The sequence below is a fragment of the Carlito syrichta genome, unplaced genomic scaffold, assembly GCF_000164805.1.
Source record: "Carlito syrichta isolate Samal-C Ts95f unplaced genomic scaffold, Tarsius_syrichta-2.0.1 Scaffold92604, whole genome shotgun sequence".
NCBI classification, from domain to species: domain Eukaryota; kingdom Metazoa; phylum Chordata; class Mammalia; order Primates; family Tarsiidae; genus Carlito; species Carlito syrichta.
In genome coordinates, this window is record NW_007036700.1 from 240,993 (window position 1) to 251,746 (window position 10,754).

The 10,754-nt window shown below is 52.1% G+C and overlaps 2 protein-coding genes across 2 annotated transcripts in view; both read left to right on the plus strand.

Annotated features, from left to right (window-relative positions):
• The window catches only part of ZBTB22 (zinc finger and BTB domain containing 22), a 3,631-nt gene extending 575 nt beyond the window's left edge, over window positions 1–3,056 (plus strand). Inside the window, exon 2 of the mRNA XM_008060174.2 lies at window positions 475–3,056. Coding sequence (XP_008058365.2) covers window positions 475–2,463 — 1,989 coding nt within the window. The 3' untranslated portion in view covers window positions 2,464–3,056. The remainder of the gene's footprint in view (window positions 1–474) is intronic.
• A 171-nt stretch (window positions 3,057–3,227) lies between these two features.
• Window positions 3,228–10,754, plus strand: part of TAPBP (TAP binding protein) — a 15,649-nt gene continuing 8,122 nt past the window's right edge. The window contains exons 1-3 of the mRNA XM_008060185.2: window positions 3,228–3,476; window positions 3,613–3,777; window positions 3,996–4,256. Of these exons, the coding sequence (XP_008058376.2) occupies window positions 3,278–3,476; window positions 3,613–3,777; window positions 3,996–4,256 (625 nt within the window). The 5' untranslated portion in view covers window positions 3,228–3,277. The remainder of the gene's footprint in view (window positions 3,477–3,612; window positions 3,778–3,995; window positions 4,257–10,754) is intronic.

Genomic DNA, 10,754 nt, shown 5'->3' on the forward strand with positions numbered 1-10,754 from the left:
TGGGCGGGGCCAGGTACAAGCTGGGGCGAAAGGGGGCGTGGCCAGCGAGAGAGCTGGGGGGGCATAACCTAAGGGAAGATTGAGCAAGGGGTGGTTTTTCAGTAGACCAGCCTTCTTTCCAAAAATGAGTGCAAAACACCAAAAAGGTGGATTTTGGAAAGTTAGGCTCTCACAATTGGGAAACGGTGTAATACCAAAGGAAGGCACGCCACTTCCTAAGACCACCTTATTTCTCCAACCTCTGATGAAAGGGCACTGGATTTGGAATCAGACAACTGTGTTTGCTAGCGCTGCCACTTACTGGCTGCGTGCCCTTGGATAACCTCTTAATCTTTTTGAGCCTCAGTTTTCTCATCTGTCAAGTGGGGTTGAGAGGAATACCTACTCATGATAGGCATCAACATATTTTTAAACTATGGTGGATGGACTCTGTCATTATAAGATGTTATCATTTTTTTCTCTTTTTCTTCCCAGAGACCCCCCCGGCCGCCCTTCTCCTCCCTTTGTTCTTGTGGCTGGGGGGGTATCCCCTCCCTCCACAACATGGAGCCATCTCCTTTGTCTCCCAGTGGGACAGCACTCCCCCTGCCTCTATCGCTGGCTCCACCCCCACTGCCCTTGCCAGCCGCTGCAGTGGTACACGTGTCCTTCCCTGAGGTGACCAGTGCCCTCCTGGAGTCCCTCAATCAGCAGCGGCTGCAGGGCCAGCTCTGTGATGTGTCTATCCGAGTGCAGGGCCGGGAGTTCCGGGCTCATCGGGCTGTCCTGGCTGCCTCCTCCCCTTACTTCCATGACCAGGTCCTACTCAAGGGCATGACCTCCATCTCTCTGCCCAGCGTCATGGACCCAGGCGCTTTCGAGACTGTCCTGGCCTCTGCTTACACTGGTCGCCTCAGCATGGCTGCTGCTGACATTGTCAACTTCCTCACAGTGGGTTCTGTCCTCCAAATGTGGCACATTGTGGACAAGTGCACTGAACTCCTCCGAGAAGGCCGGGCCTCAGCCACCACCACCATCACTACTGCTGCAGCCACCTCTGTCACTGTCCCTGGTGCTGGGGTCCCCTCAGGGAATGGGGGCACTGTGGCCCCTGCCACCATGGGCTCTGTGCGCTCCCATGCCTCCAGCCGAGCCAGTGAGAATCAGTCTCCCAGCAGCAGCAACTACTTCAGTCCCCGGGAATCCACTGATTTCTCATCTTCCTCCCAAGAGGCATTTGCTGCTTCAGCAGTGGGCAGTGGGGAGCGTCGAGGAGGTGGCCCTGTATTTCCAGCCCCTGTTGTTGGTAGTGGAGGGGCTACCTCTGGGAAACTACTGCTGGAGGCAGATGAGCTGTGTGATGATGGTGGGGATGGGAGGGGCGCGGTAGTCCCTGGGGCTGGGCTCCGGAGGCCCACCTACACACCCCCAAGCATCATGCCACAGAAACACTGGGTATACGTGAAGCGAGGTGGAAACTGCCCAGCACCAGCACCCCTGGTTCCTCAAGACCCAGATCTAGAGGAGGAAGAGGAGGAGGAAGACCTGGTGTTGACCTGTGAGGATGATGAAGATGAAGAGCTGGGGGGTGGTTCCAGGGTTCCAGCAGGGGGAGGGCCTGAGGCTACCCTCAGTATAAGTGATGTCCGTACCCTGAGTGAGCCTCCAGACAAGGGGGAGGAGCAGGTGAACTTCTGTGAATCCTCCAATGACTTTGGCCCCTATGAGGGTGGAGGTCCTGGGGCAGGGCTTGATGACTCAGGAGGGCCAACTCCCTCTTCCTATGCCCCCTCCCATCCTCCACGACCCCTTCTTCCCTTGGACGTGCAAGGGAACCAGATCCTGGTCTTCCCGACATCTTCATCCTCCTCCTCCTCCTCACAGACTCTGGGCCAGCCACCAGGGAACCAAGCCGAACATGGGGCGGTGACCCTGGGGGGCACGTCAGTGGGGGGTCTGGGCATGCCAGGTAGCGCTGGCGGGGCCCCTGGAGGCACCAGCAGCGGGGATGGGAATAAGATCTTTCTGTGCCACTGCGGAAAGGCCTTCTCTCACAAGAGCATGCGGGACCGCCACGTGAACATGCATCTCAATCTGCGGCCCTTTGACTGCCCTGTGTGCAACAAAAAGTTCAAGATGAAGCACCATCTGACTGAGCACATGAAGACGCACACAGGTCTCAAGCCCTACGAGTGCGGCGTCTGCGCAAAGAAGTTCATGTGGCGAGACAGCTTCATGCGCCACCGAGGACACTGTGAGCGCCGGCACCGCCTGGGCGGGGGCGGGGGCGGGGCCGGACCTGGACCTGGACCTGGGACGCCCGCTGGGCCAGCCTTACCGCCCAAAAGAGAGTCCCCCGGAGCGGGTGGGGGCAGTGGCGATGAGGTGGGTGGGGCCACGTCCCCTCCCGGTAGGCGTGTCTGGTCCCCACCCAGCGTCCACAAGGTGGAGATGGGCTTCAATGGGGGCGGAGGAACAAACTGAAGGGGCAGGCTACTGGGGGTAGCTTTCGGGGAAGAGGGAATAGGAGCAAGATCCGGGGGCGCTGTTGCCCCAGGGTGATTTCCCACCGCACTCACTGTCTTCCTTTATTTCTATGGACTTGTATATATTCTGGCAGGGGAACCATATTGCACCATCGCCAGCCCATTCCACTCCTCAGTCCCTCCCTCCCAAGGTATCCCTGGAACTAAGCCCTTTCCCTCTGATGGGTACACTGAAGCCCCAGCTCCACGGAGTAGGGTGCACGTGGGGGAGGGAGGGAGACCAGTGAGCATCCTGGAGTCACAGGGTCAAGGGTCAGGTGGTTGGTTGTAGTCTGTGCTTGAAGTCTGTGTTTGTGTTGTTGTGGGGACCAGACCTTTGAGTCTCACCCTTGTCCTAGAACCTACCCCTTCTCCCAGGATGCCCTCCTTATTTCTACCCCATTCTCCTCCCCCTCCCGTGGGGATCCCCGACTCGGTTCTCACAGAGGTGTGGGTGGAGACAAGGAGGGAGTAATTCGTAGGAGTACAAGGTTTTATGATTATTTTTTAAACAGTGATTAAAATATTTATTGGTCATTTCACTTGGCTTCCAGACAACCCCTATGTGTTTGCTGGGGACGCGGCACGAGGGGGTGCGGGGGTGGGGAGTGTAGGGGGGGTGAGAGGGAAAGCCGGAGTACTTGTTCTGGGGAAGTGGATACTGGAGGGAGGACGCGGGAGGGAGCCTAGGTTTGGGGGAGAGCTGGGACTAGGCGCAGCTGGGTTCGGGAGGGCTCTGCAGGGCTGGGGCGTCCTAACGAGACCTGGAGAGGATGTTTCCGGATCCCTGCCTGGCCAGGGGGGAAGCACCCGTCTCTCAGGAACCCTCACCTAACCGGAGCGGGGATTTCCTCCGCCCCACCTGCTGCCGTTTGGAGGAAAGTGAAAGTGAAAGGAGGAAGAGGAGGCTGCGGGGCCGAGGAGATCGCAGCGCCATGATGCCCCTGTCTCTGCTCCTCGCTGTGGCTTTGGGTGAGAGAACTCCGCGATTCCCGGGAACTATGGGGGACGCGGAAGGGGGCGGCACTCCTGGGCGCCCGACGCCGGGATGGGAGGGGTCAGGCCACCAGACATCCCGGCCGCCCCCTGACGTGCCCCTCTCCCCCAGGCCTGGCGACCGCCGTCTCAGCAGGACCTGCAGTGATCGAGTGCTGGTTCGTGGAGGATGGGGGCGGCCTGGCCAAGAGACCCGCTGCGCTGCTGCTGCGCCAGGGGCCGGGGAGCCCGCCCTCTCGGCCGGACCTCGATCCTGAGCTCTACCTCCACGTGCACGGTGAGTCTTTCGGGACTCGCCCCCACCGAAGCCCCCACCTCTGTAGATGGCGCAGAGACTGGGGGAGTCAGCTTCCCTCTCTGGAAAGTGAGTCTAGAGCGCCTCTACACCTCTCACCACCCGGCGGTCTGTGCATTTGAAGTTCCCAGAGCGCTGCCCTTCCAGCTCTTTCCCGGCCACGACTCTACAGTCTGCAACTCCCTTCTCTGCACTCACAGACCCCACGGGCGCCTTCCAGGCTGCCTTCCGGCAGTACCCACGGGGCGGCCCCGCGCCACACTGCGAGATGAGTCGCTACCTCCCGCTCCCCGCCTCTGCGAATTGGGCCAGCGGCCTGAGCCCGGAGGAGAGCTGCCCGCGGGCCCTGGACGGGACTTGGCTGATGGTCAGTATGTCCAGCTCGGTCCTCAGCCTCTCCAGCCTCCTGCGACCACAGCCGGAGCCTCAGCCGGAGCCTGTTCTCATCACCATGGCAACAGGTAGCTGGGCAGGATAGGTGGAGATGGTCCAGATCAGCCGTAGACTCGTTGTATGGACCCGAAAGACACACTTCCCTAATCTGGGTTCAGTTTCCGTTTTTTGAAAAGCGAGACGTTTTTGGCTGGAAAACAAAACTTGCAAATTGGGGGCGGGGCCTCAAAGAGAGGGTTGCGGAGAGGCGGGGTTTCCGGCCACCGTAGCTTGAGAAACCTCGTCAGGTATTGGGGTTGGGAGGGGTTCCGAAACAGGAACTTTTTCTCCGCCCCTCTCAGATCTGTATCTTGCTAGGCACCCTCACCTTTGTGGTCGACACTGTATCAAAAACCAGCCTCACGCCCACCCACGCTCACGTCCGACTCTATGCAGTCCTCAAAGCAAAGGCTCTTGCACTCAAGCACATTTATCTTTCCTGAAAGCCCCTTCCCTAAGGCGCGTGGGAATGTGTTGTCTCTTATTGGTCGGCAAACAGTGGGCTGGAGTGGGTCCCACTGCAAAACTGCTTATTGCATGATGCAACGCAGTTGGAGGCCAGGGGTCCGGCACTTTGCAGGGCTGGAGCGGTACCCCTTCCATTTCACCCTTCTCACTGAAACCAAGGAAACGGACTCGGCATCCACCCCCGAAACCCTCCCCTCTGCCTACACCTCCATCCCTAGTCTCCAGCCTCCTTCCTGGGCAGGGACTGAGGAAAACTGCTCTTGTGTAGTATCTCGAATCAGGAGGAATATTTCCTAGGATGGCTGGATTCACTAAGGTAGTGGGTGATGGTGAGATATCCTTTGCGAAGTTCGTTTTTTCTTTTTCTTTTTTTTGAGTCGGAGTCTCACTCTGTCACCCAGGCTGGCATGCTCACAGCCACCACAGCCTCGACCTGCTGGCCTCAGGTGATCCTTCCTCCTCAGCCTTCCAAGTAGCTGGGACTGCAGGCACGTGCCACCACACCTGGCTAATTTTTTGATTTACTGTAGAGATGAGGTCTCACCAATTTGCCCAGGCTGGTCTCGAACCTGTGGGCTCAAGCAATCCTCTCACCTCAGCCTCCCAAAGTGCTGGGATTATAGGCATGAGCCACCGCACCCGGCCCCGGGCACTCTTAAGGAGCACAAAAGTGATCAATGTAGATTCTACTCTCAAGGAGGTTCTGGGCAGATTTGTCATGGATAATCTTAATGTAAAGTGGAGGGTGATGGTGCCCATGAAGGAAGGGCAGATAGGGAGCCCTGGCAGTTCTCAGGTGGGAAGACTGTAGCAACTCATAGACCACTGAAGTAAATCAATTTATGTGCTCAGTCTTTTCAAGCATTTCTGCTTGATTAGGGATTTAAGAAAATGGGGGAAAGTGTGGGCAGGGAAAAAAAGAAAAGAAAATGGGTCCAGGCACCAGGGCTCACACCTGTAATCCCAACATTTTGATAGGCCAAGGCAAGAGGATTGCTTGTGTCCAGGAGTTTGAGACCAGACTGGGAAACATAGTGAGATCTCTGTCTCTACAAAAAATTAAAAAAATTAGCCAGGCATAGTGGTGCACACCTCTAGTCCCAGCTACTCTGGAGGCTGTGGTGGAAGGACATCCTGAGCCCAGGATGTCGAGGCTATGGTGAACCTTGGTCATGCCACTGCATTCCAGTCTGGGCAACACAGTGAGACCCCGACTTACCTGATGTAGAATTAGAAACTGAATACCTTCAGGGTCAGAGATCATTGATAATTTTGCTAATATACATTTGTACTTTATATCTTATCACTTTAAAAAAAATTTTTATAGCCAGGCTTGTTCGTTCAGCCTGTAATCCTGTGTTTTGGGAGGCTGAGGTGAGTGGATTGCCTGAGCCTGTGGGTTCGAGACCCACCTGGGCAACTTGATGAGACCTCATCTCTACAATAATAAAAAAATTAGCCGGGTGTGGTAGCGTGCACCTGTAGTTCTAGCTACTTGGAAGGCTGAGGTGGAAGGATCACCGGAGCCCAGCAGGTCGAGGCTGCGGTGGCCAGGAGTGGCCACTGCACTCCAGTCTGGGCGACTGAGTGAGACTCCAACTCAAAAAAACAACAACAACAACAAAAAAGAACATTGTGGAAAGTTTCAAAGATACATAAAAGAGTAAATAGTATAATGAACTCCCATATACCTATTACCCATTCGTATGACATTTTACCAAATTGTTTTGCCTTTCCTCCCTCCACCTTCTTTTTCCTTTTTTTTTTAAAGTTGGAGTCTCACTGTGTCGCCCAGGCTGGCGTGCAGTGGCACACTCATGGCCACCGCAGCCTTGACCTGCTGCCCTCAGGCGATTCTTCTGCCTCAGCCTTCCAAGTAGCTGGAACTATAGGCACACACTACCACACCCGGCTAATTTTTTGATTTATTGTAGACAAGTTCCTTCCAAGTTGCCCAGACTGGTCTCAAACACCTGGTCTCAGGCAATCTTCTTGCCTCAGCCTCCCAAAGTGCTGGGATTACAGGTGTGAACCACCTCACCCGGCTGCTTCCTTCCTCTTAAAAAAAACTGCTATTGATTTGTTGGAGAAACCTGGTCATTTGTCCCATAGAATCACCCACATTCTGTGTCTGGCCAGTTATTTCCTCATGGTGTCATTTACCTTGTTCCTCTTTCCTCCACATTTACAAAAAATTGATAATTAGATCTAGAAGCTTGATTAGATTTGGATTTAATTTTTTTTGGTAATACTTTATTTTATTGTTGTTATAATTATTTATTTATTTATTTTTGAGTAGGAGTCTCACTCTGTTGCCCAGGCTGGAGTAGAGTAGCACGCTCACAGCCACCGTAGCCTTGACCTGCTGGGCTCAGGTGATCCTTCCACCTCAGCCTTCCAAGTAGCTGGAACTACAGGCACATGCCACCATGCCTGGTTAATTTTTTTGATTTACTGTAGAGATGCAGTCTCACCAAGTTTCCCAGGCTGGTCTAGAACCCGTAGACTCAGGCAATCCTCTCACATTGGCCTCCCAAAGTGCTGGGATTATAGGTGTCCACCATGCCCAACATATTGTTAATATTATCATTATTATTTTAGCTGGAGTTTCACTCTGTTGCCCATGCTGGAGTGCAGTGGCATGCTCATGGCAACAGAAGCCTCAACCTACTGGGCTCAGGAGATCCTTCTGCCTCAGTTTTTCAAGTAGCTGGAACCACAGGTATGTGCCACCATGCCTGGCTAATTTTTTGATTTATTTATTGATTTATTTTTTTGAGTTGGAGTCTCACTCTGTAGCCCAGACTGGAGTGCAGTGGCCGCTCCCGGCCACTGCAGCCTCTACCTGCTGGGCTCTGGCAACCCTTCTGCCTCAGCCTTCCAAGTAGCTGGAACTACAGGCGTGCGCTACCACGCCCGGCTAATTTTTTGATTTATTGTAGAGATGAGGTCTCGCCAAGTTGCCCAGGTGGGTCTTGAACCCGCAGGCTCAGGCATTCCACTCACCTCAGCCTCCCAAAGCGTGGGATTACAGGTTGAGCCACTGAGCCCGGCTAATTTTTTGATTTATTGTAGAGATGAGGTCTTGCCATGTTGTTCAGGCTGGTCTTGAACCCCTGGGTTCAGGCAGTCCTCTCGCCTCCGCCTTCCAAAGTGCTGGTATTACAGGCATGAGCCACTGCGCCTAGGGTATTTTATTATTATTTTTAATCATCTAGCCCAAAATATCATCAGTAATACTTTATAATTAGTCGTTCCTGTTCACTTTTTTTTGAGTTGGAGTCTCACTCTGTTACCCAGGCTGGAGTGCAGTGGCATGGGCACGGCCACTGTAGCCTCTTACCTGCTAGACTTTGGCGATCCTTCTGCCTCAGCCTTCCAAGTCACTGGAACTACAGGCACGTGCCACCATGCCTGCTAATTTTTTGATTTATTGTGGAGATGAGGTCTCGCCAAGTTGCCCAGGTGGGTCTCGAACCTGTGGGCTCAGGTAATCCACTCACCTCAACCTCTCAAAGGTGCGGGATTACAGGCTGAGCCACCGAGCCCGGCTTTTTTTTTTTTTTTTTTTTTTTGAGTTGGAGTCTCACTCTGTCACCCAGACTGGAGTGCAGTGGCCGCTTCCGGCCACTGCAGCCTCGCCTCCTGGACTCCGGCGATCCTTCCGCCTCAGCCTTCCGAGTAGCCGGAATTACAGGCATGTGCTACCACGCCCAGCTGATTTTTTAATAGACAAACAAAACCTATGTATTCAAGGTACAAAACAGGTAAAACTTTTCCTTACTGTTCTGACCCTGCTGAATTTACATTTGTATTCTTACAGAGGGCAGTTTATGGGATATGGGACTGAAATTGTTTCCTAGCCAGGCTTGGGGACATGCACCTATAGTCCCAGCTACTTGAGAGGCTGAGGTAGAAGGATCACTTGAGCCCTGGAGGTCAAAGCTGTGGTAAGCTTGATCATGCCACTGAATTCTAGCCTGGGCAACAGACTGAGACCCTGACTCAAAACCAACAACAACAAAAAATTGGCTTCCAATAACCCTTATTAAAGATCACTGTTAGTTTAAAGTCCTTGGGTTTGTTTATTAATCCTGTGGATATTTTTTAACAATTCAAAAACATGTTTCTGGATTTTGGTACACTAAATAAAATTGCATACTCTTTTGCTCTACGAAACTAAGACAATTCCATGAGCTTGAGAAAAGCTTAACTTTATAGGCCTCAGCAGTTAGAATTAAAAATAACAGGCTGGGCGTGGTGGCTCAAGCCTATAATCCCAGCACTTTGGGAGGCTGAGGTGAGAGGACTACCTGAGCCCACTGGTTCGAGACCAGCCTGGGCAAATTGGCGGGACCTCATCTCTACAATAAATCGAAAAACTAGCCCGGGGTGATGGCACATGCCTGTAGTTCCAGTTACTTGGAAGGCTGAGGCAGAAGGATTGCCTGAGCCCAGCAGGTGGAGGCTACAGTGGCCGGGAGCATGCAACTGTCCTCCAGCCTAGGAGACAGAGTGAGACTCCAACTCGGAAAAAAAAAAAAGAATTAAAAGTAACAGATAATTACAAGAGGGAAAACATTCCTTCTGCCTGGAGGACACAGACGTTTCTGGGAAGAAATAGCAGTAGAACTGAACTTGAAGGACATGGAGTATTTAGATGTTTGGGAGAAAATGGACAAGACATTGTAAACTGAAGGAACCTCAAGACTAAATCAAAGAGATGCCCAATGATTAGAACTTCTACTAAGCACAAGAAAGGAATTCTACTTATGGCACAGGAACAAATTCAGTGCAAAATAAATGCACATAAAAGTGAAAAAAAGGCCATTGCTTTGCTAAGCTCTGATCTGACCATGTGACTCTGAGCTATAGCCACCATGTTTTTCTAAGCTTTGGCCCCACCCCCCCTACCCTGGGGAAGTGAATTCTCTCTCTCGCCAATTTGCTTTCTAAATAAACTATAATTTTCTTTCTTTCTTTCTTTCTTTTTTTTTTTGAGTTGGAGTCTCATTCTGTCACCCAGGCTATAGGGCAGTGGCACACTCATGGCCACTGCAGCCTCAACCTGTTGGGCTCAGGTGATTCTTTAGCCTCAGCCTTTGGAGTAGCTGGAACTATAGGAATGTGCCACCATGCCCAGCTAAACTATATTTTTTTAATTTAAAAAAGGAGGCGGGGGGAGAAAGATTCTATATGGCTGTTTGTGGGGTGCAAGAGGAGGCTGGAAAGGCGGGATTGGGGCTGAATTTTCCAATACCTTGAAAACTGGTCTTTGTTCTATAGATAACCAGAAGTTTCTTTTTGGTGGGAGATAATTCTAAAAGACCTGTTATTTTACTTGATTCTTATAAAAGGTAGGCAAGGATTGGATCGCTGGACTAGGAAGGAAGATATAACTTAAATGATTTTCCCAAGATACCCTACAAGTCTGTGATGGTGATGGAAGTAAAGAAAATAGAAACAGTTAACAGTTATTGAACACTTTTTATATGCTAGGCCCTATTCTAAGCACGTTATATGGTTATCTTATTCATTCCTCTCAACAATCATAGGACACAGGCATTAATATCATCTCCATGTTGCAGATGAACAAATCTGAGACAGAACAGTAGGGTGACTGCCTAAGGACACACAGTTTATAGGAAGAGGGTTAGAAATTGAACCCAGGCCATGTAGCTCTAGCCTGTGCCTTTAGCTGCTGACTTCATGGGTAACTGGGATTTTTTCTTTTTTTTGAGTTGGAGTCTCACTCTGTTGCCCAGACTGGAGTGCAGTGGCACGCGCCCAGCCACCACAGCCACAACCTGCTGGGCTCTGGCGATCCTTCCGCCTCAGCCTTCCAAGTAGCCGGAACTACAGGTGCATGCTATCATGCCCGGCTAATTTTTGATTTATTATAGAGACAAGGTCTCGCCAAGTTACCTGGGTGGGTCTTGAACCCGTGGGCTCAGGCAATCCACTCCCTTCAACCTCCCAAAATGCTGGGATTACAGACTGAGCCACCGAGCCTTGCCATAGCTGGGACTTTTTTTTTTGAGTTGAAGTCTCACCCTTTC